The sequence below is a fragment of the Zootoca vivipara genome, chromosome 12 (genome assembly GCF_965207765.1).
Source record: "Zootoca vivipara chromosome 12, rZooViv2.hap1.1, whole genome shotgun sequence".
NCBI classification, from domain to species: domain Eukaryota; kingdom Metazoa; phylum Chordata; class Lepidosauria; order Squamata; family Lacertidae; genus Zootoca; species Zootoca vivipara.
The window spans coordinates 51,189,167-51,212,852 of NC_142595.1; the positions used below are offsets into that span (position 1 = coordinate 51,189,167).

At 48.3% G+C, this 23,686-nt stretch overlaps 1 protein-coding gene across 4 annotated transcripts in view; it reads left to right on the plus strand.

Moving 5' to 3' along the window:
- DLG4 (discs large MAGUK scaffold protein 4) overlaps positions 1-23,686 on the plus strand; it is a 130,895-nt gene that overhangs the window by 103,461 nt on the left and 3,748 nt on the right. For all 4 annotated transcript variants that reach the window (XM_035134487.3, XM_035134488.3, XM_035134490.3 and 1 more), the window contains 18 exons: positions 6,699-6,752; positions 6,901-6,951; positions 7,923-8,047; positions 9,172-9,341; positions 10,699-10,835; positions 12,048-12,192; positions 12,402-12,540; positions 12,892-13,048; positions 14,385-14,487; positions 15,443-15,557; positions 16,807-16,983; positions 17,086-17,122; positions 19,298-19,325; positions 20,117-20,164; positions 20,382-20,483; positions 20,644-20,816; positions 21,846-21,955; positions 23,582-23,673. In XM_035134487.3, the coding sequence (XP_034990378.1) occupies positions 6,699-6,752; positions 6,901-6,951; positions 7,923-8,047; positions 9,172-9,341; positions 10,699-10,835; positions 12,048-12,192; positions 12,402-12,540; positions 12,892-13,048; positions 14,385-14,487; positions 15,443-15,557; positions 16,807-16,983; positions 17,086-17,122; positions 19,298-19,325; positions 20,117-20,164; positions 20,382-20,483; positions 20,644-20,816; positions 21,846-21,955; positions 23,582-23,673 (1,963 nt within the window). The remainder of the gene's footprint in view (positions 1-6,698; positions 6,753-6,900; positions 6,952-7,922; positions 8,048-9,171; positions 9,342-10,698; positions 10,836-12,047; positions 12,193-12,401; positions 12,541-12,891; positions 13,049-14,384; positions 14,488-15,442; positions 15,558-16,806; positions 16,984-17,085; positions 17,123-19,297; positions 19,326-20,116; positions 20,165-20,381; positions 20,484-20,643; positions 20,817-21,845; positions 21,956-23,581; positions 23,674-23,686) is intronic.

A 23,686-nucleotide genomic window follows, 5' to 3' on the forward strand; every position in this document is an offset into this window, starting at 1 on the left:
ATTCTGGAGAGACTTTGCCACTCAATGTAGGCAGCACTAAGCTAGATGGACTCCAATGGTCTGACTCCATACAAGGCAGCTTCCTATGTACCATTAAGTCTAAAATTACCTAACTGCACTGCTGAATACAGCCTCCCCCTCCCCCCCTCTCTCTCCCCCCTCCCTCTCTCCCCCTTCTCTCTCACTTGTACTGTATACAAATTGAGCAAGCTGCAGCTAAATGCACACAGTGCTCAAACATGCATCACTGTGCTCAACCCCACGCCATAGTCTCTCTCTCTCTCTCTCTCTCCCTCTCCTCACACTCGCAGATTCATGCACATGCACGCCATTAATGCTCTGAGACAAACGCATGCAAAGATCACCCAGTGCCACACACACACACACGTGTGTGTGCATGCGCATGCGTGCGTGCGTGCTGTGTGTGAACATTTCCAGCTCTTCCACAAGCCTTCTCCCACACAGTTCCCTCTACCCAGCCACCCACATGCAGCTGCCAACCTGGCAGAGCCCACAGTACAGGAAGTTCCCCCCTCCCTCCTTCCTCCCACTCCTCCTGTAATGCCACAGACCCCAAGGGGACCCAGGCGTCCTGGCATCCTCTCTGCCCTCACCTGCTAGACGCAGCCACTTTCCTTCCCAGAGGGACTCAGGAGCCCAGGGCCCCGGAATTCCTTACATCTCGCCTGCAACACCCTCATTATTTCAACTGACTTCAAATTCCCCCACCTGGTTCCACCCCTCCTCAAGGTGGGGAGAAAACCCAGGGGATCTGCTCTCAGCGACCACCTGTTCTTTCCTCATCAACTCACTAAGCTTTACTCTCCACTTGGAGCAAATTATTTAAAAAAGAATTGCCTCTTCCTTTTTTAATTTTAAAAAAATCTATATTTTTTCTTCTTTGACAGAAGCCTCTGTTCTGCAAAAAGTAGTCACATGGGGAAAGGGTGATGGGGCCTGGATTCCCTGGGCAAGGGGTTCAGGATGCAAGTGAACCAGCAGCCAGGACTCTCTTAGTTTAGGCATCTGCGTTTGTTGACCCTTTGATAATCTTATAAAATTTCCACTGACCCCAACCCAAATTTGTAGGAATGTAAATGACATAAAGTAAAGAAATAATCAGTATAATGGTCAATAAATGGTCAAAGGCCTGGAAACAATGCCTTATGAGGAACGGCTTAGGGAACTGGTTATGTTTAGCCTGGAGAAGAGAAGGTTAAGGGGTGATATGATAGCCATGTTCAAATATATCAAAGGGTGTCATATAGAGGAGGGTGAAAGGTTGTTTTCTGCTGCTCCAGAGAAGCGGACACAGAGCAATGGATTCAAACTACAAGAAAGAAGATTCCACCTAAACATTAGGAAGAACTTCCTGACAGTAAGAGCTGTTCGACAGTGGAATTTGCTGCCAAGGAGTGTGGTGGAGTCTCCTTCTTTGGAGGTCTTTAAGCAGAGGCTTGACAGACATATGTCAAGAATGCTTTGATAGTGTTTCCTGCTTGGCAGGGGGTTGGACTGGATGGCCCTTGTGGTCTCTTCCAACTCTATGATTCTATGATTCTATTTAGAAATCACCAGTCACCATTACTAGGAATCATAACAAGGAAGTAAATCAAGTGAACATTTTAGCAATAAGCAATAAAAAGAAGCCTTGCCACAGAATACTGTTGTGCTGTGGAATCCTCTTATTTAGTGAAGAGATTCCTCACTGGTAAGGGAACTGCGCTCTGTACATGCCCAGGACCATTATTTCTGAGGTTCATAGTTCCTAATTATTCCCCTGCCCTGCTAAATGTCTTTCCCCCCAGGCCCTTTCAACCTCTAGGTCTTTGCGAAATGTAAAAGTGCCATTCTGCCCGATTGCATTGTGAGAATCTGGCCCACCCCCAGCTTATAGTGCTTAACCAGCAATGCAAGTCCTAGCAGTGACTGACATTTAGGAAATCCAGAGCTAGCCCATTAGTCAAAAAGAAGGTTAGAAGTGATGCACCCCATCAACTTCATGGTTCATTTCCCAGGCTTTCCCCCCCACCTTCTTCCTTCTGGTGGAGAAGAGATTTCTGTTTTCATATAATAATAATAATAATAATAATAATAATAATAATAATAATAATAATAATAAATTTTTATTTATACCCCGCCCTCACCAGTCAAAACCAGGCTCAGGGCAGCTCACACCAATAAAATTACAATAAAACATAAAAAGCAATTAATTAAAATACAGATTAAAAAACAGTATTTAAATTTAAAATGCAGCCTGATTTTAAGTAGTCCATAAATCCAAGCCATGAGGGAGGAAAACACAGGGGTCAGACTAAGTCCAACCCAAAGGCCAGGCGGAACAGCTCTGTCTTGCAGGCCCTGCGGAAAGATGACAAATCCCGCAGGGCCCTGGTCTCCTGTGAAAGAGCGTTCCACCAAGTTGGGGCCAATACTGAAAAGGCCCTGGCCCTAGTAGAGGCCAATCTAGCCACCTTATGGCTCGGGATCTCCAGAATATTGTTGTTTGTGGACCTTAAGGTCCTCCGCGGGGCATACCAGGAGAGGCGGTCCCGTAGGTACGAGGGTCCCAAGCCGCATTTAAAACCATTCAGAAATCCAAGAATTAATGCAGCTGCAGTTGGGCACTGGCGAGTCTCCACAAAAACAACAGATAGAAAGATAGCCACAAGGACAGGAGTTGGTTCCAGGTCTTACTTCATAACACACACACCCCAATATGGCAACCCCACCCCCAGGTTTGAAAGCATTTAAAAACTGTCTGTCGTTATTATACCATTATTGCAGAGGGCCGGGCTGAATGTTACGTGAGTCTGGCCCAGTCAGCCTGTATGTTGCACCCATTTAGCTGGGGGGGGGGACAACAACAACAAGGACAGACTTGGAGTAATGTACAATAACCCTGCAGTGTAGTCTGGCATCCGTATCCTGACAGACTGGGTTTTAAAGGTGTGTTTTTTCTCCCAGGGAGGGCATGCTGTGAAGTTGATTGTACCCATGTGATTAATTGTTGATTTGTAGCAGCAACGCAATTAATTAAGGGCTGGAGGGAGTGAAGGGATCCAGGAAAAAAAGTAGGGTTGTTGTTTTTCCTCAGCTGCTGGTGGAAAGGACCAAGGTGTAAACCAACTTGGTGTATCCTTCTGGGGCTCAGGCTTTGGCTACCCCCTTGATCAGTACGAATGCAAGAAACTGTAGACCTGTTCTCCGACACTAGTTGTATATACATCCTGTTCCTCCCACCCACCAGAAAAATTCCTGCAGATACCCTTATTGCTTGCCTGGAGGATGAATGGAGGGTCTCCCCAGGAAATTTGTGAGAAAGTGGAGGCTTAGGGTGAGAGAGCAGTGTGTGTGTGTGTGTGTGTGTACATGTGCGAGCATGCGCCTCTGAGTTAAGCATGCCTGTTTCCCAGGATGCCTTGCTGGCTGCTGGCTGAGCATTGGGGGTCATGAAAATTTGAAGAGGCTGAGATTAAAATGTGCCAGGGAAACCCGATTGCAGTCAAGCGTGGCAGCCAGTGGTTGGGGGGGGGGGGAGGACCTGAGCCAGCAAAAGGGCAAGCGTTGTTTGATGGAGAGAGGAGAGAGCCTGTCATCTTTTTAGATTGAGAAGCTTCAGTTTAGGGAGCATCAGATTTTAGAAGAGGAGGGCTTCAACCTAGGACAGGTGAGTGGCTTTGCCATCCCTAGCCCCCGGGACTTCCCTCAGCTGCTCATCTTGCCCCCACCCCCGACACTGAGTTGAATATTTCAGGCTTTTTGGAGCAGCCTGGGACACATAAGGAGGAATGGAATAAAAATAAACCATTGCTGCAGTGGAACAGCCTTGATCCCTTCTCCCATTTCCAACTAGTAATGGGGCATATTATTATTATTATTATTATTATTATTATTATTATTATTATTATTATTATTTCTTTACCACCCTTCATCAGAAGATCAGAGGGTGGTTCACAACAGCAAAATGCAAAATGCAAATGCAAAATACATAATAAAACAAACCAATAACCCTCCTCTCCCAGAGGCACATTTGGAAGGCCATAGAATGTTAATCGTTGGGGACCCAGGTGGCGCTGTGGGTTAAACCACAGAGTCTAGGGCTTGCTGATCAGAAGGTCGGCGGTTCGAATCCCTGCAACAGGGTGAGCTCCCGTTGCTCAGTCCCTGCTCCTGCCAACCTAGGAGTTTGAAAGCACATCAAAATGCAAGTAGATAAATAGGGACCGCTCCGGCGGGAAGGTAAACGGTGTTTCCATGCGCTGCTCTGGTTCGCCAGAAGCAGCTTTGTCATGCTGGCCACATGACCCGGAAGCTGTCTGCGGACAAACGCTGGCTCCCTTGGCCTATAGAGCGAGATGAGCGCCGCAACCCCAGAGTCGGACACGACTGGACCTGATGGTCAGGGGCCCCTTTACCCTTTACCTTTAGAATGTTAATCAGCCAAACATCTATCTGGTTGGAGAGAAACGTTTTCGCTTGGTGCCTAAAGATATGTAATGATGGTGCCAGGTGAGCCTTCTTGGGGAGAGTATTCCACAAACGGGGAGCCACCACATAAAAGCCTATTTCTTTTTCTTCCGCCCTTGTGACTCCTCTTGTGGGGGAAGCACCTGAAGAAGGGCCTCAGGTGATCATCAGGGAGAGGTGGTCCTTGCGGTATTGCAGTCCTGGCCCCATTTGTGGTTTTTTTTTGGGGGGGGTCAGCATTTTGGGCACTCTAAAAAGCAAACCACACCAACCACGTTAAAAATTTAGATATCTGTCCAGATGCAACACCCAGATGCACAAACAGCCTCTTTTACAAGTCCAGGGGCTCAGAGTTCTGTGGTTTGTGGGTGTGGTCTTTACATTCAAATAAGCTTCTAGCTCTCACGGTGAGTAAGTAAATAAATCATAGTCACATGTTTGCTTTTTGCATACTGCAGCTTCATAAGGCCTTGCTAGGGGTTTCACAGGGAATTCTTGCTATCAGTGGCTGTTGGTCAGGGTGGGAGTGTATAGTGTCCCTAGGATCAGATGCGGGGTGCCCTTTGGCGACTGCAAGGGGATCATGAGGGCTTCTCTGCTCTTCTTAAATCTTCAGCTGGTCCTCAGCGCAGACACTACCATACCCATCCTGATCTCCACAAAGTGTGGAAACAAAACCGTGAAGACTCTCGTTGCACCTTTCTTGAATTTCAGGCATGCACCTGATCAGCTGCACAATGAAACTTTTGCTCTGGGATTCTCTCCCTCCACACACAAACACACCTCTGGCACAATCAAATTTCTATACCCCTTGGTGGACGGCCCATCCTACAACCCCTGGCCTAGAGCTGGTGATGAAACCTACATATAAATATTGGATGCTGTTATTAAAAATTGGATGCTGTTATTTTCTCTCTGTTTAAATGTGGACCATAACAATAACAACAACAACAAACCCCATGCTCACCCCCCAAATTGGTTTTTCCACCCCCTCCCAATCTTAAATATATTTCTTGATTTTTTAATGCAAGGGGTTGTGCTATGCAGCCTCAAGTGGAGTTGTTCTGATGCGTAAAGGCCAAGGAAGCACATTACTTCAAATATCCCCTATGAAAAAACACCCACCCCACATTCCCATCCCTAGGAATGGAGTGTGGGGTTGATTGGGGTGGGTAGCAGCTAGTCCCATCCCAGAACACCCTGAACTATGGCGAAACCCGCGTTGCCACAGTAACCTTCTCCCCCTGAGGCAGATGCTGTTTCCATGGCATTGCCATGGTTACCGTAGTCAGCAGCGGACAGTGGAGGTGGAGGAATCATTCTTTGGGTGGTGGGGAGAGAGGAAAAGAGAATGAAAGAGGATGGGGGTGGGAGAGAGAGGTTGGGTGCTTCTTGGGCATTTTAAACACTCCTGGTTTGGGGGGTCAAAAATACCCTTTTCAGAGCCAGGAGGTAAGCCAGTCTCCTCCTAGAAGCACACTGCCCCCTAATGTCACAATTTGAAATGGTGGTTTGCATCTCCTCTTTTCACCAGATATCTGGTGACCTCCGTTTCACCCCAGCTCATCTAGCTTAGCTGTCCTTAAATCCATAATTGTAGCCCCCACACTTTCTGCTGTTGTCTATGGACATGAGACAGTGAGGGTGAAAAGTGTGTTTGTGTGTGTGGTGTTGGTGGAATTCATTTTTTCAGTCTGTAATTCTAAGTGGATTTGGTTATCCATACAGAAAATGTTTGGGTGCTGCTTGGCTTATTTGGGGCTTTTCATATGCTAGCAGGGTGGAAGGAGTTTAAAGGGATTTTAAAAAAAATTTTTTACAGCAAGCTGTTCTAGCTGAGAACAGTCATACAAGTTCTTCAGGTCTGCCAGCAAAACTCATTCTCCTTCCCTAAGCTGCACTGAAATGACCCAGGAGTTCTACCAAACCACAGTGGTGTGGAAGAAAGAGTGCAAATTTAGGGGCAGGGAAGAAGATTCATCTTTCAGCTTAAAACCTTCAGAGATAACAGCCATCTTTGGGGGGGCTTCGAAGTCTCACCAAGGGCTTCTCCTGTCTGCAAGTCAAGCAAAACGCCATTTGAGGGCTTCGGGACCTTCGTCCCCCCACCCCAAATTTGCCACCTGCGGCCTCTCCTACCTGTGTAAAGCAGCCCCACAACCACATTTAGGGACCATATTGCATTGGGGGCAGTTGTCCATATCATTCTTTTCTGTTTCTCTTCCTAGGCCAACTCCCCACCGGTAATTGTCAACACAGATACCTTAGAAGCACCAGCTTATGTGAGTTACTGGATGAATTCTTCCTTTTCTTCCCCCCTCCCCACAACCTTTCACACTTTAACATATTCCAAAATACCCCCCATTTTCCTGTGCTTTTTTTTTTGCAATGCTGAATTAACACAATTCCTCTCTGTCCCCTCTCTTTCAGGTAAATGGAACGGAAGGTGAAATGGAATACGAAGAAATAACTCTAGAGCGGGTAATTCTTATAGACATCGTTGATTCTGGGTGGGTGGGGATTTTTTACTTAGCCCAGGGAACCTTCTAGACGGTCACTTTCCCCAGGAAGGATTTGATCACTTAACGACAAATCCACAGTTAGAGATGATCGGGAGGTCTTGTGCAGCAAACCAGCTCCCCCCCCCCCCACAAAAGATCAGACTTTTTTGCAATTAATGAAAGTGATGGGGAAAAGCACCGGAAAGTGTGGGTGATGCTTGCTTTGTTGCAGCGTCATCTAACCTCCCCTCAAAGAAATTGGAATGAATGCTTGTTAAATAACCAGCATCATCTAAGGTGCATTCAGATGTGGGGAATATTGTGTTAGTTTCCCTAATTATAATGCTAGTGCTTCCGTCCCGTTTTCTAATGTTCCGTTTTATGCTGCAGTACCTGTTGTGTTATGGGGCTGTGGCCTTTTGACCAATGTACCGACATGTTGCGCTAAATTTCATTCACACCAAGGAACGTCATTAGGCAACATCAGTGCTCCGCCACTCTTTCCGCACATGCCTGCTTCTCTTCTCCCCATGAAAACAGCAGGAAAGAACCATATGCCAATGTACCGACCATATGCCACCCCAAATTTCACTACTTCACTTCCGCCACTTTCTGGGTTAAGTGGGCTGCAAACTGTCCCCCCCCCCCACTGGAGTCAGATAACATGGAAATGAGCATTAAATGTGGAATTATATTCTATCGGTTTTCAAGAAATGACTCTTACATTATGTGAAACCTCAAATATAATGCAGGAATTAACGCATAGAGAAACATCAGGGAAATTGAATAACCTATGCGATTGCAGCCTTAATCAGGATGAATGAACAATAAACAGGTTCCTCCAGAGTGGGAAGAGTATGCATTTTTTAAAAAGGGGGTCCCAAGCCTTTGTTCATGCTCTAATTAAATTCTGGCCTCTTCCTTTGGGTGGGGCATGACTTTTTCCTCCAGGGTAACTCCGGTTTGGGATTCAGCATCGCCGGTGGTACTGACAACCCCCATGTTGGGGATGACCCAAGCATCTTCATCACTAAGATCATCCCTGGTGGGGCAGCAGCACAAGATGGCAGGCTAAGGTACCAATGACTTTTGGGGAAGCTTTTTTTGTAGAGAGGATGCTGACTGGGCTGGAGACAGTGGGTCTTTTCCTTAGGGCACTTCCAGGTGGCCATTAGTCCCAGGTGGGATTCATCTCGGCAATTTCAGGCTGCACAGTGAAAGTGGACTAGTCCTCTTGTGCAACAAACCTGCTTTCCCCCAAAGAGCGGACTTACCGCGATAAGGAAAGTGAAGGAGAGATGCATTGGGAATTGTGAGATAACACTTGCTCCGATGCAAATGAAAACGAATCCTCATTAAATAGCCAACATTGTCTATAAACTCCCTGCAAAAGCAAATCAGGATGAATGCTCCGTAAGCTGGTCATATGGGAGTTTGGGAAAGGGCTCAGAGGTTATAGAACATCTGCAAAAGGTCCCAGTTTCAATTCCCTGGTATTATAAATAAGTGATTAAATTTGTATACTGTACTACCCTTTATCTGTAGATCTCAGGATGGTTCACAGCATAAATGGCATCTCCAAGTGGAGCTGGGAGAGAACCCAGCCTGAAATCCTGGCAAGCCACTCTGTCAGTGAGAACAATACTGAATTAGATGGACCAGTTGTCTGGTTCAATATAAGGCAGCTTTCTATATTACTATGTTTTGAAGAAAGGGACATAGCTCAGGGATCAAGCACCTGCTTTGCATGCAGAAGGTCCCAGGTTCAATCCCCAATAGCATCTCCTGGGAGAGACTTCTGCCTGGAATTCTGGAGAGCCACTGTTGCCTGTCTGTGTGGGGAATATTGATCTAGATCTAGCATCCTATGTTCCTTCATTGGCCCAGTTAATACAAAGGTGTCTTCAGCCCCTTACATGACTGCAGGGGCTTACGCTGGAACAGTTTCTTTGCCGTGTAGAAGGTTCCGAGGTCCAATCCTTGCCATCTCACATTTCAAAAAAGAAAAGTGGATGAGGATCAACGAGTAGTTTCAAGAGAGCAGGTCAAGTGGGTGGGTGAATCGTTGGTCTTGGTTATCAGTGAAAGCTCATAAGACTTTTGTCCAGAACCTTTTACCCTGGGGCACTGCCCCCACATGTTTCAGTAGCTCCCAGTATCCTGCCGCTAAACTTGTCTTTCTGATCCGGCTGCAACACAGGGTGAACGACAGCATCCTCTTCGTCAATGATGTGGACGTGCGGGAGGTAACGCACAGCACGGCTGTTGAGGCTCTGAAGGAGGCCGGCTCCATTGTGCGTCTGTATGTCATGCGCAGGAAGCCCTTGGCTGAGAAGGTCATGGAGATCAAGCTGATCAAAGGCCCCAAAGGTGAGGAAGCCTAGCTCTGCTTCTCTCTCTCCCCCCCCCAAACTCCTTAAAGAGCACCCAACCCTTCAGGTGCATGAGAAGGGACTGCGGAAAGCTGTTTTGTAGAGCCTTTTCCCCTTAGAAGCATCCTTCCTCCTTATTTCAGGGGAAGAGCCATAATCCTGAATCAAGGATGGGCAACCTATTATTATTATTATTATTTTCTTTATTAATTTAAATTTCTGTATCGCCTTTCATCTGAGGATCACAGGACGGTTTACCATATAAAAACACAAAAATGCATGAGAGATTGAGAGAGAGAGAGCTATTTCCTGTGGAAACAGACCAATATTCAGTTGTATCCAATTCAAGTCCTACTTAAAGTAGACCCATGGAGATTAACGAAATTAGTGTAGTCATGCTCATTAATTTCAGTGGGTCTGCTCTGAGTAGGGCTAGCATTGGATACAACCCTAAATAACTTAATTCCAGTTTCACTTCCTGTTTTCTCCATGGACTTTTTAAAGTTTGTTTAAAAACAAAAACTCCTTCTTTTTTCCTGACTGTGCAAAAGGCAAAAAGAGCTTAGTAAACCACAGGAGCGTAATGCAAATAAAATCCATGCTCAGCTGAACTGCAAGCTCTGCTTTTCAAGTATTCAGAGCCTCCAAATTCAAAATGGAATTGCATCCAAAATTGGATGTATGCGGTTGCAAAAATGCATGGACATTGTTTGCATATCCGCAAGGAACACAAGCCTGGTGGGGGAATAAATTCTCCCACTTCATCCCCCACTTGGGGATGAATTGCCACAAGTGAATGGACATATACTGATCTAGCTTCTCCCATTCCATGCAGCCTGGTGCCCTCCAGATATTTTGTACTACGACTCCCATCAGCCCCAGCCTGCTATGGGGGCTGGAGGAGGCTGCTCTAGAAAAACTGAATACAACCTACTGTCAGGGCCATCTTAAGTATATTTGGCGCCCTGGTGCCGTGGTGCGACGGATCCCTCCGGCGCCCCCGCCCCACCCCGTTTCCCAGCGCAGCGGGCAGAGCTGTGTGGCGGGCGGGCGGGCGCAGTGTGCAGCACGCAGCGCGGTGGGTGGGTGCAGCTGCATGGCGCCCCCCTGGCGCCCTGCGCCACCCAGCCTGGCCGTAGGGCCAGCCCTGCCTACTATGGAGAATTCCACCTTGTCTCAATGACTCTGTCCCCTCTCACTATGGAGAATTATCTTTTTAAAAAGGCTCCTCCCATCGGGGAGTAAACCCCACCCTCTTCAACAGTCTCCACCTCTGCTGATGCCACTTTCTTCCCTACCTGTTTATTTTCTTATTCTTTTATTCTTTCTCTTCCCGCCTTCCTCCTTCCCCACAGGCCTTGGCTTCAGCATTGCAGGTGGTGTCGGCAACCAGCACATCCCCGGCGACAATAGTATCTACGTCACCAAAATCATAGAGGGGGGTGCAGCCCACAAGGATGGGCGCCTGCAGATTGGGGACAAGATCCTGGCGGTAAGGATAGGTGGAGAAGGCCTGGTGCCAGAGCAGTTGGGCCTGTTGGTCTGGTCCATGCCCAGACTTCAGGGAAGGGAAGAAGGGGAGGGGAATCTGGGAGACCAGCGTTCAGATATCCCCGCTCAGCTTGCTGGGTGACCTTGGGCCAGTCACAGTCTGCTCTCAGCCTAATCTTCTGCACAGGGTTGTTATCAGGATAAAATGGAAAGAGGGGAGAACCATGTACAGAGCTGAGCTACTTGGAGGAAGGTGGGATGTAAATGTAATAAATTGAATAAATAGCAAAAATAATTTAAATGTACTGAGTGGTTGCCTGGATTTTTCCTGTGGGTAAACAGAAAAGGAGGGGAGGGAGGGGGGTCTCGCAAGAACTCCAACCCCCCAAAGTGAAAAACACAACAAAGATGGCCAGTGGGTTTAAGTATTTAAGTGGGGTGCAGCCTTGGGGCCTGTCAAAAGGGGCCTAAAATATTAGACTTGAAAATGATACAAAATGCAAAACAAACTATCTCTCTGCACAAATCTGGGTAATTTGATTTGTTAGCCCTGGAAACCCACAGATTCAGTGAAGACCAAAACCTCGGTAAGCTGGATGGCCATTTTGTGGCTGTCCTAGCTGTCCTGTGTCTTGGGTTTCTTTTGCCCTGTGCGTGTTTGACTCCCCCAATTCTGCATCTTACATAAATACTTTAATTATCTTCTTGTTGTGTCTTATTTTTATTTATTTTTTACCAACCCAAGTAAATAGGGCTGCTCTGCCTTATCCCACTGACATCATGAAGGTGTTATTTTTCCTCTGCCTAAGCCTCTGCACAATACCCCACACTAGTAAGGGGACTGGGTGTTGGGTGGGTAGGTTGATTTTTGGGAGAAGAGAGGTGCAGTGAATAAAGCAGCCTTTGCTAATCTGGTCCCTTCCAGATGTTCTGGACTACAACTCCCAGTTGTGCTGTCTGGGGCTGATGGGAGTTGTAGTGTAGGACCTCTGGAGGGCACCAGTTTGGCAAAGGCTGGAGCAGATGCAAGGCATGTGATCAGCCAGACCTTGTGCAGGTTTGGAAGCAGAGAACTTCCCCAGACCACTGAGCACCACTCCAGCCTGCAAATAGGAATCAGAGGGCTGAAAGCCTACCCTTCTCCTTGAAATGCTACTTTTCTATAAGCAGGGATCATTGTTATATATGCTTTCCCATACCCACACCTTGCCAGGTAAACAATGTGAGCCTTGAAGATGTTATGCACGAAGATGCCGTTGCAGCCCTGAAGAACACATATGATGTCGTCTACTTGAAGGTGGCCAAACCCACAAATGTTTACCTGAATGATTCTTACGCCCCGCCTGACATCACTTCCTGTGAGTGGTTTCCTGTTCTTCCTGCTGTGTCTGTGTTCGGCTGTCTTGTGGAGAACCAGTTAAAAGGGAGTGTCAATTCAGACACTCTCTGGGACACAACTGGACTCGATGGTGGAAGATTATCCTAAACTGAAGATGCTTGCAAAACTGTAGATTTTTGTGTTCCACGCATTTTTTAAATCTTTTTCTTTTTTCATGCATTCTGGCAGCCTATTCCCAGCACCTCGACAATGAAATTGGTCACCAGAGCTACCTGGGCACAGACTATCCACAAGCCATGACCCCTACCTCCCCTCGGAGGTACTCCCCCATCCCTAAGGAGCTGATGGGAGAGGAGGATATACCCAGGTAAGCTGTGCCCTTTCTAGCTCCTCCCTCTGGGCGTGGCTGTTCTGTTTCCCCATAGCACCACCAAGCAGCAGTTGCTGTCCGTGGTCCTGAAGAGTTTCTCTCTGTCACCCAGTTTAAAGCTGCGCCCTTCTTCCCCCACCGCCTCACGTGCATCTCATCCACCCCATATCCGGCTACTCAGGGCTGCCAGAGTTGCGAATATTTTGGCACAGGGTAGTAATGCAACTTCCTCTTTCCTTGGGGGGGGGGTTGTGGAGGCCACAGTCCTGCCGGGCATTTGGAGTCGGTGGCTCGTTGCCGCCTGCCGCTGCATCTGCGATCAGCAAGCTTCTCTCCTTTCTTCTACAGGGAACCGCGTCGCATTGTCATTCACCGTGGCTCAACAGGGCTGGGCTTCAACATTGTTGGGGGTGAAGATGGCGAGGGAATCTTCATCTCTTTCATCCTGGCTGGGGGGCCGGCCGACCTCAGCGGGGAGCTCCGGAAAGGGGACCAGATCCTCTCGGTAAGAACCGTTCCTTACCCCTGCATTGACAGGTGCCCGGTTGGAAGAGGCAGGTGGCTGGTGCCCTACGATTAAACCTAAATGATGTTTACCTCCCTTCATAAGAATTAAGATTAGCCCTGCTGGATCAGATCAAAGGCCCATTTAGTCCAGTTTTCCATAATGGACAACCAGCTGCCCCAAATGGAAGTCCATAAGTAGGCCAGGAGCACAGTCCCCATCTCCTGCTCAGTCCCCAAGCAATCGGTTATTCAGAGGCCAGCTCCTTCTTATCCTGGAGGCAGCACATTGCCATCCTGGTTAGTAGCTGTTGATAGAATCATAGAAGTATAGAGTTGGAAGGGACCGTTGAGGGTCATTTAGTCCAGCCTCCTGCAATGCAGGAATATTTTGCCCTACGTGGGGCTCTTAACCCACGACCCTGAGGTTAAGAGTCTCATCCTCTGCTGGCTGAGCTATCTCAGGGTTTTCCTCCTCCATGAATTTGTCTTTTAAAGCAATCTCTCCATCTTGCGGTAGCAAAAGCCAGAATTTTAACTCTGTGCTGTATGGAGACATATTTCCTTTTATCTGTCTTGAACCTTCTCACATTCAACTTTGTTTTATGATCCTGCTGAGTTCCTGAATTACAAAAGGGGAGAAATCCTCTCTATCCATTTGGTCCCCTCTGGACATCCTTTTTATTCTGCATTCATGGATTATTTGCACTCGTGATTGTATTGGGGTGCTTTTTATACTCGGTCCCACTTTCAGCATGGTATGTTCCTGCAAATGTTTTGGTGTGGACATGCTGCTTTCTTTCTAATTAGTTCATGTTCCATAACTTCCTCCTGAAATTCTGTAATTTTTTATACCACAAATGCCCTGGTTTATTTATTTTTTGTCCCATGTTTGGTCATGTTCACACCATACATTGAAAGCACCATGATTCCTCCAAAGAATCCTGGGAGCTGTAGTTTGTTAAGGGTGCTGAGAGTTGGTAGGAGGCCCCTATATCCCTTGCAGAACTACAATTCCCAGAGATGTGGTTGTTAAAGCACTCTAGAGTTAAAGCACTCCAGGTGGCAGTAATAAAATGGAATGATGTGTGGATGGCCTGCTATAAATCCACCACTCATGCTTTATTATCACAGCCATGACTTGTTGCAGCCCCCCCCCCCCTGCAAAAAAGCCACCACCAGCCTGAAGGGACTTCTTGCCCACACTCTGAATAATGTTATACACCTCTGTTATGTCCTTTACTCTCCTCTTATTCTAAAGCAAATAGCCTCAGATGTTGTCATCTCACAGGAGAGTTGGCCAAGCCTCTTGATTTTGGTTGCCTTTTCCTTCCCAGGTCAATGGTGTGGACCTCAGGAACGCCACACACGAACAAGCAGCCATTGCTCTGAAAAACGCCGGCCAGACGGTCACCATCATTGCTCAGTACAAACCGGATGGTGAGTTCTGTTCTGCAGAAGCCCCTCCTGGGTGGGAAGAGATTTTGTGTGTGTGTGTGTGTGAGAGAGAGAACTGCCAGGGAAATGGTACTGTCACTGCCAAGTGGAGTGGGACATTGGTGACTGTAAGGGGTGGTGAGGATGTCCTAGGGGAGAATCCTGAGAATTTTCACCTTCGGGGATGAATGAATGGAGAGATTGTAAGGTTGCAAGGAAAGGTGGTCAAGGAACCACATGAGAGATGATTGGTGCCTGTTGATGGGAAAATGGAAAGACAGAAGGGTGGGAAGTTGGGTTGTTTGGTTGCAGGCACATGTAGGGCAAGGCTATGTGTGTCCAAGGGAGGGGGCCGTCTGTAGGTAGATGGGTAGGATTTGATGGGGTTGAGATGTCTAACATGGCCCAGGTGAGCCCAATATGGTTGAGGTGAGAGGGACTGTGCAATGGGGCCTGTTAAGAGATTTGTGGGGGGCTGGGGCCACATTCACACTGTGCATTTAAAGCGGTATCATTGCCACTTTTAAGTTGTCATGGCTTCCCTCACCTCCCAAAGAATTCTGGGAGCTATAGTTTGTTACGGGTGCTATAAGTGTTCAGATACCTCTTTTCCCTTCACAAGGCTACCTTGGGAAGAGGGATAGATTGTAAAAACCCCTCTGTCAATTGGTAGCTCTTTGAGGGGAATGGGTGGGGTGCCTCCTAACTATTTTTTAGCACCCATAACAAATCACAGCTGCCAGAATTCTTTGGGAGAAGAAATGATTGCTTAAAGTGGTATCATAGTGCTTTAAGTTCATGGTTTGATCTGAGGAGACTGGTGGGGAGGTTTGGAAGACTGGGTTGTGGAGTTGGGTGGCCATGTGGGCAGTTGTGTAGCAGCCGAATGGACTAGAGGATTCTATGAGGGAAGTTGAGTCCTACTGACCCTGACCCTTTCTGTAACCACCCACTGCAGAGTACAGCCGCTTTGAGGCCAAGATCCACGACCTCCGGGAGCAGCTGATGAACAGCAGTTTGGGCTCAGGGACAGCATCGCTGCGGAGCAACCCCAAGAGGGGTTTCTATATCCGGTGAGATCACAGCTGCCTTCTCCTCAAGAGCTTGGCCATCCCCCGCCCCCTGTTCCTGAATTACTAGTAGATTTTAGCATCTGAGCACCACCAGAATCCACAATACTGCAGGTCCCTTTGGGTTTGATCTATGGGGGCTGGGTTCAAAAGCCATTTTCTTCCTTGGGCTCACTTTTTCCCACCTGTAAAATGGGAGCATGTCAGGGTTGTCTTACAGCTGGATAAGAATTATAAAGGGCTCTGTTCAGCTAAAGTTCCATATAAGCAATTATTAATTATGATAACCTCTTTCCTTTGAAACAGAGAGGCATTTTAACTAAAAAAAACCCCATCCCTCTTATGTTGTATCTGAGTCTGAAACCTATAACCAGACTTAGTGTCTCTTTATGTCCCCCTGCTGATGTTGCTGGACTCCAACTCCCATCTTTCCTGACCCTGGTCTGTGCTGATGGGAGTTGGAGTCTTTCAGCAACTTCTGAGTGACCACACATTAGCCCCTCCCTAAAGTAAGTACTGCAACTATGCCCAGGCCATCCAAGCAATTCTGTCAATGCAGAAAATGTTCCCTTTCAGAATTTACATACCGTGTTCCCTCTGGATCAGCTGTTGCCCACCCTTTTGGACGAGTGGGCACATTTCAAATTTTGGGAGAGTGCTGGGGGTGCCATTCACAAAATGGCTTCCAGGGGGGGTATGACATAACACAAAATGGCTGCCATTGAGAATGTGGCATAATGCAGAATTAGAGAGACAACAACCACCCCAGACAACCTTACGCAGGAAGTCAGCTATGTCCTGATTGTGGAAACTTAAAACAATACGATACCTCTTTAAATCCTCTTGGTTTGCCCCAAAGCATCCTGGGAAGTGCGGTTTGTTAAAGGTGCTAAGGGTTGTTAGGAGACCCCCCATTCTCCTCCAATAGCAGCAATTCCCAGAGTTCCCCATGAAGAGAGATTGACTGTTAAACCACTCTGAATCTGAAGAGGGGGGTAGGCGGGGGATCTCCTAACAATTTTCACCAACCTCGAACCAAAGCGCTCATAATTTGTCGGGGACTGCCATGACCTTTTAAAGTAGCTTCAGACTGCATTAAACGCATGGTGTAAATGTGACCCCAGCCCAGAGGGCTCTGGCTGCACCTCCTGTTGGGTCTCCTTGCTTTCTGCCCCACCATTTCCAATGGGCACCAGCTCCCACTGCTCCTGTGTTCACCCCCAGCCAAGCTCCTCTCACTCCCAACTCCCAGGGCGCTCTTCGACTATGATAAGACCAAGGACTGCGGTTTCCTGAGCCAAGCGCTGAGCTTCCATTTTGGCGACGTCCTGCACGTGATCGACGCTTCCGACGAGGAGTGGTGGCAGGCACGGCGCGTCCACCCGGATGGCGACAGCGACGAGATTGGCTTCATCCCCAGCAAAAGGCGGTATGTGTGAAGGGGTCTTGGCAATTGGGGGCGGGGTCAGAGGGAAGCTGTTTGTGTCACTGCCCTAAGCCTCCGCCCTCTGTGTCTCTCTCTCGCTTGCAGGGTCGAGCGGCGGGAATGGACACGGCTAAAAGCAAAGGTAACTCACGCTCCATCCCTCTCTTGTTTGTGGAAGCTGGGGAAAAAGGCACTCTTTGCGTGTGTGAAAGAAGGAGAACTTCACCCTGATGAAAAAAGGTTCCCACTTGCGCCCCAATGTGCAAGTATGCTTCGTCTTCTCACACACGTAGCAGGCATAGCTGCCAAGTACCCTGTTTTCCCCGGGAAACCCCCGTTTTTACTTACCTTTTCCCGGTGGTCCCCTGTATCACTTCGTCTCCCGTTTTTCTCCGTTATTTTCTCCTGCTGGCGGCCATTTTTTTCCTTTCTGATTTGCCCTTCTATGGGCACCAAAAATGGCCGCCACCAGCTTCAAAAGTTGCATCTACGCATGACCGGAAGTGCGTAGACGCACCTTCCGGTGTCGGCGGCGGCCATTTTTGGTGCCCATAGATGGGCGGGGCGACACCGGAAGTTGCGTCGACGCACTTCTGGTCATGCGTAGATGCGACTTTTGAAGCCGGCGACTGCCATTTTTGGTGCCCATAGAAGGGCAAAGCGACACCGGAAGTTACGTCAACGCAACTTCCGGTGTCACACGGCTGCCGGTCCCGGATTCTGCGGTCCGTGACTTGGAAGGTAAGAGCTGGCACCATTTCAACACAAGGCAGATCCCCACATGCAGGGAACTGGACCTGCTGATCAACTCGCTTGTCTCCATCCCTAGCCTCTAGGCCGGCCTTCCACAATTTCTCACCCTCCACCATGGGCATAGCCAGAATTTTTGTTAGAGGGGGGTAGCAGAACCTCATATTTGTATTGATTTTTATTTATTTAGGAGGGGCAGCTTCCCCCCTGCCCCCCCTGGCTATGCTCATATTTTGGACTACAGCTCCCATTAGCCTCACCAGCCTATGGCTGCGCTGGCTGTGGAGGATGGGAGTTGTAATCCAAAGCAGCTGGAAGGTACCGGGTTAGGGAAGGCTGGGCTAACCAAATTCCCTTCCCTTTACACTGTTGTACCCAAATGACTGGCATTCAGAAGAGTGGCGTGTGTTTTGCCTGGAGAAGAGTGGATTAAGGGGTGTCATGATGACCATACTTTTGAGGGGCACATCTTGGAAGGATCATAGCTCAGGTGTAGAGCATCTGCTTCGCTTGCAGAAGGTACCAACTTCAGTCCCCGACAGCATCTCCAGGTAGGGCTTGAGAATACCCTTGCCTGAAATGCTGGAGAGCCTCTGCCAGTCAGTGTGGACAATACTGATCTAGATGGACCAGTAGTCAGATTCAGTAGAAATGTTTTTTCCACACTTCTTTTTCTGTGGCTCCAGATTGTAGGATCTGATTCAGGAAGGGGTTTTTGGCTAAATATTAGGCAGAACCTCCTGGCTATATGACCGGTTTGACAGTGAAACAGACTGCCTCACAAGGTGGCAGACTCTCCTTTGTGAAGAAATTTTCAAAGAGAGGCTTGAGTAGAGAGGTTGGACTAGATGACCCTTGAGGCCCCTTCCAACTCTGGGATCCTGCAGGAAGTACGTTTCCTCCATCAACTGGTTCAATCCAGTTTTCAAGCTGTCCAATTTGGGGGCCATGGGTGCCTCTTTTAGGAGCGGATCCTATAAGCAAGTTAAGGCATAGTGTGAGATATGTGTTTCTTTTTCTTTGTCCTGAATCTGCTGCCAGTTTCTTCAGATAACCTTGAGCTCCATTGTGGGGTTCCTGTGTTATGTTTGTTACATAACAAAAATAGAGATTCAGCACTTGCATGAATTATGGAAATGGAATAATTATTTCATTGTCCTCCTGCTTTTCAGCCCGCCCGCCCCAAAGGCTCCCAAGGCAGCTTACAAATGCTATTATTTGTTTATTTTGTCAAAGTTATAAGGGTCTTGCTTTTCCACTCCTGTTCATCCTGAAAATGGTCCCCAGAGTCAACATGAGCTACTCTTTTGTTTGTGCTCTGATCCTCAAATTTCCTGGCATACCTCTGGGGGCTGAGATAAGAGCCCCACACCATCTCCCTGTTTGGTAACTCTTGCATTTAAACGCGGGTGGGGGTGCTTCTGCTGGTGTCCCCCATGCTGGCAGAAATTCCAAGGCTTCCATGAGGATGACTAATTGGTCCTTCCTTCCTTCCTTCCTTCCTTCCTTCCTTCCTTCCTTCCTTCCTTCCTTCCTTCCTTCCTTCCTTCCTTTCTTCTCTTTCCAGGATCGGGTGCCAGGATCGGGCTCTCAAGGTGGGTGTCTGTCTCTTGGCTGCCTATCCCCAACTTGGGTCCTTTGGATATTTTGCCCTACGACTTCCACTGGCCCCTAGCATCATCATCTGCCCATACTGACTGGGAACTGATGGGAATTGTAGTCCAAAACAGCTGGAGGACACCAGGTTGAGGAAAGCTGCTCCAGGCCTTCCTCTTCACTCTCCCCCCCCCCTCTTCCAAACCTGTCCTTTGAGAAATATTTCCATGCCTTCAAATCCACAACTGTGGGAACTTTCCCCCCTTTCCTTTCTCCCTTCTCTCTCCACACCATTTTATTTATTTCTACTTTTTTATATCCCACCTTTCCTCCAAGGAACTTAAGTGGCATGTGCAGTTCTTTTCCCCATTCTCATATGATCCTAACAACAACCCTGTGAGGTAGATTTGGCTGAGAGACAGTGAGTGGCTCAAAGCCACCCAGTCAGCTTCATGGCCGAGGGAGGATTTCAGCCATGGTTCTCCTAGGCCTTAAACTGACACTCTAACCACTACACCGCAATGGCTCTTAACTTGCCCCTACTTCCCTGTTGCTCTAGAGCAGCCTTCCCCAGCCTCCAGATGGGTTTTGGACTACAATTCCTATCAGCCCCCAGTGTCATTTGGCTGTGCTGCTGGCTGGGGTCTGCTGAGAATTGAACCCAAAACATTTGGAGGGCACCAGTTTGGGGAAGGCCCTTTGCAGCCTGCTGTTTTCCCTGTTAAGGAGACATGTTCTGGGGCTTGGATTAAACAGGCTTTATTTAACAGCCTCCTTCTTTTTCTTCCAGGTCGAGAAGATGCTGTCTTGAGCTATGAAACCGTTGTACAAATGGAAGGTGAGAACTCTGTCTTAGCTCAGCCCTTCCCTTCCTCAGCCCTGAATTACGTACGTTATTATTGATGTTGCTGTTTGTACAATGAGAAAGGCTCAGAAGGTCACCCATTGATTTGCGGTTGGTTGTAATCAACTGATTGTTTCACTGTCCCTTTTTTGAGTTGTGTTCTCCACCAGCACAGGCCATTTACAATTTCTTTGGGTTTTTCCACCCCTAGTTCACTACGCTCGACCCATCATTATCCTGGGTCCCACTAAGGACCGAGTCAACGATGACCTCCTCTCGGAGTTCCCTGACAAATTTGGCTCCTGTGTCCCACGTGAGTCTGACAGGCGGTCCCTATCCCTGCCCCCCTTCCTGGGTAACGATAAAATGATGGGTGGTGGGTGAGAAGGACTTCTGCTTCAGGAGGAAGCCTTGGCTGGGGCTACTATTGCTCCCCTGTGCGTGACGGAGACTCCCCACTCCTGCTTCTGCAGACACCACTCGGCCGAAACGGGAGTATGAAGTGGATGGGCGGGACTACCATTTTGTTGCCTCGCGGGAGAAGATGGAGAAGGACATTCAGAGCCACAAGTTCATCGAGGCCGGCCAGTACAACAGCCACCTGTACGGGACGAGCGTCCAGTCAGTGCGCGAGGTGGCTGAGCAGGTAGGCTGGAAGCGGAGAGTTGAAGAATCACACAAATGTCAAGAGTTTTTGAGAAATAATTCGGTGGTAGAGTACCTGCTTTGCATGCAGAATGTCCAAAGTTCAGTCCCCATCAGGGACTGTGAGAGACTCCTACCTGATACCAGGAAAAGCAATTCAGCATAGACAGTGTTGAACTAGATAGACCAATGACCACTGACTGAGTAGGCAACTTCCTGGGTCTTCTTCCCCCTAACAGAAAGGTTTGGACAAAGCAAGCAGAGAGAGGTTACCAAAACTCAAGAGTCCATTGATAATTAGATACTCTCCAGCAGCACGCAGCCAAGAGACTCAAAGAATCTCGGTCTCGGTCCAGTATACCTGAAGGAGCGTCTCCACCTCCATCATTCTGCCCGGACACTGAGGTCCAGCACCGAGGGCCTTCTGGCAGTTCCCTCGTTGCGAGAAGCCAAGTTGCAGGGAACTAGGCAGAGGGCCTTCTCGGTGGTGGCGCCCGCCCTGTGGAACGCCCTCCCAACAGATGTCAAAGAGGAAAACAACTACCAGACTTTTAGAAGACATCTGAAGGCAGCCCTGGTCAGGGAGGCTTTTAATGTTTAATAGATTATTGTGTTTTAATTTTCTGTTGGAAGCCGCCCAGAGTGGCTGGGGAAACCCAGCCAGATGGGCGAGGTATAAATAATAAATTATTATTATTATTATTATTATTATTATTATTATTATTATTATTATTATTATTATCTCCTTCCCCTGTTTGACTGGGTCTCTGGGGCTGGTTGTCATAGGAGTGGGTAGCAGAGGATGCCTGAAGGTTGACCTCCACAATATGCTGTGTATATCCCTCCATTGTGTATTTGGGGGCGGGGTGCCCCAAATAGGCAACTGGCCTGCCGGTGGACATTTTTGGCAGGGGGAAGCGATTGGGGAGGCCATGGGATAGCTGTGGCTTTGCGTGACCAGCAGGGCCAGAAATGGAATGCAAATTGGTGTTGAAACCTCTTGACCAAATTTCTCTCTCTCCCCGCCCAGGGCAAGCACTGTATTTTGGACGTTTCGGCCAATGCCGTACGGAGGCTGCAGGCAGCTCAACTTCACCCCATCGCCGTTTTTATCCGGCCACGCTCCCTCGAGAATGTTCTGTGAGTGGCCCCCCCCCGGGGTGGACAGGGGCTGTGGAGTGGGGCGGGGCAGGAGGGTGCCCACACATCACTTATCCCACACCTAGAAAGCACGAGGGGGGGGGTGTTGAGAGGTTTTCCGCTTGCCCCATGCTTCCTGGGTATGGGTCCTCTGAGCAGTTTTCCATTTGCCCCACTGCTTTCACCAAGGAAAGCCCACTCTTGACCACTGAATCAGAGGCAACATTAATCTGTGGGAAACCCGGTAGACTTTTGTTCCAATTCAACGGTAAGGAGCAGGTTTTCCCAGGGGAAAGTGGTTGGACAAGCGGAAGTGGTGTTGCCGTCTTGGTCTGAAAGGGCCAGGAGGGTGTAAGATGTTGCACAAAGGTTGGAGTGTGCAAGGGGGTGGGATGTGGTCTGAGAGCAGCCAACACTTTCATTTATCATTCACCGTTTATTGACTTAAGGCATTTATATGCTGCTTAACCATGAAGCTCACTGGGTCACCCTGGGTCAGCCACTGCCTCTTAGTGTTTACCTGCCTCACAGGGTTGTTGCGGGGATTAAATGAGGAAGACAGAGAAAACCATGTACACCACATTGAGCTCATTGCAGGAAAAGTGGGATAAATAAATGCAATAAATAAATGAAATTTATCCTTAGCATTTCTAAGCAGCACCTAGCAAGATGATCTCCTCTGTGCCTTTGAGGAAAGACAAAGTTGTTCAGGGGCTTTTAAGTCTTTGTTTTAAAAAGAGAAGGCAACAAAGGGTGCTCCCGTGCTGTCACTGTTTTCGGGTGGGATTCAATCAAAGACCAACAAATTCAGTTGTATAATTATTGGCAAGGTCTTGTGCAACAAACCTGCGCTCCCTTACCCCACCCTCCCTCCAAAAAATATATATAGGCATTTTTCTATGGGGAAGTGGTGGGTGCTTTGAAACAACCTCCCTGCAAACAAATCCGAATGAACGCTCATTAAAAAGGAAAGGCTCAGTGATAGAGCTTTTGCTTTGGATGCGGAAGGTCGAATCCCCGACAGCGTTTCCAAGTAGGGCCAGGAGAGACTCCCTGCTTGAAACCCTGGAGAGCCACTGCTGCCGGTCAGTGGCAGCAGCTGGCTGGGGCTGCTGGGAGTTGTAGTCCCAAACTGCTGGAGGGCACCACCTTGGGAAAGGCCGGATTGGATGCATTAATGGAAGCAGACAAGGGATAGCCATTGTGATATCTAAAGAGAACCTCAAGATCCCGAAGCAGTTATATCCTGTGAACACCAGTTGTCGGGGAGCAGCCACTAGAGAGGGTTTTTTTTACTACATGCCGTGTTTAGTGAGATTTACAGAAGCATCTGGTTGGCCACAGGGTGGAAACCAGGCTGTCCCAAGCTGGTGACTGGTTCCCCAAATAGCAGAAGCAGGTGTGTAGGTGTGTGTGTGTACACACACACACACACACACACACAGAGAGAGAGAGAGAGAGAGAGAGAGAGAGAGAGAGAGAGAGAGAGAGAGACTGTGTGCATACCCAAAGCACAGGGGGGAAACCCAGCAGAAAGCAGGCAGGTGGAAGAGACAGCTTTGGGTTTGCACAATCTTCGTAATCACTTTGTGTCCTTCTCTCCCCCCCCCCCTTCTTCTTCTCCAGAGAAATTAACAAGCGGATAACAGAGGAGCAGGCGCGGAAAGCCTTTGACAGAGCTACAAAACTGGAGCAGGAATTTACAGAGTGCTTCTCGGGTAGGTCACCTCC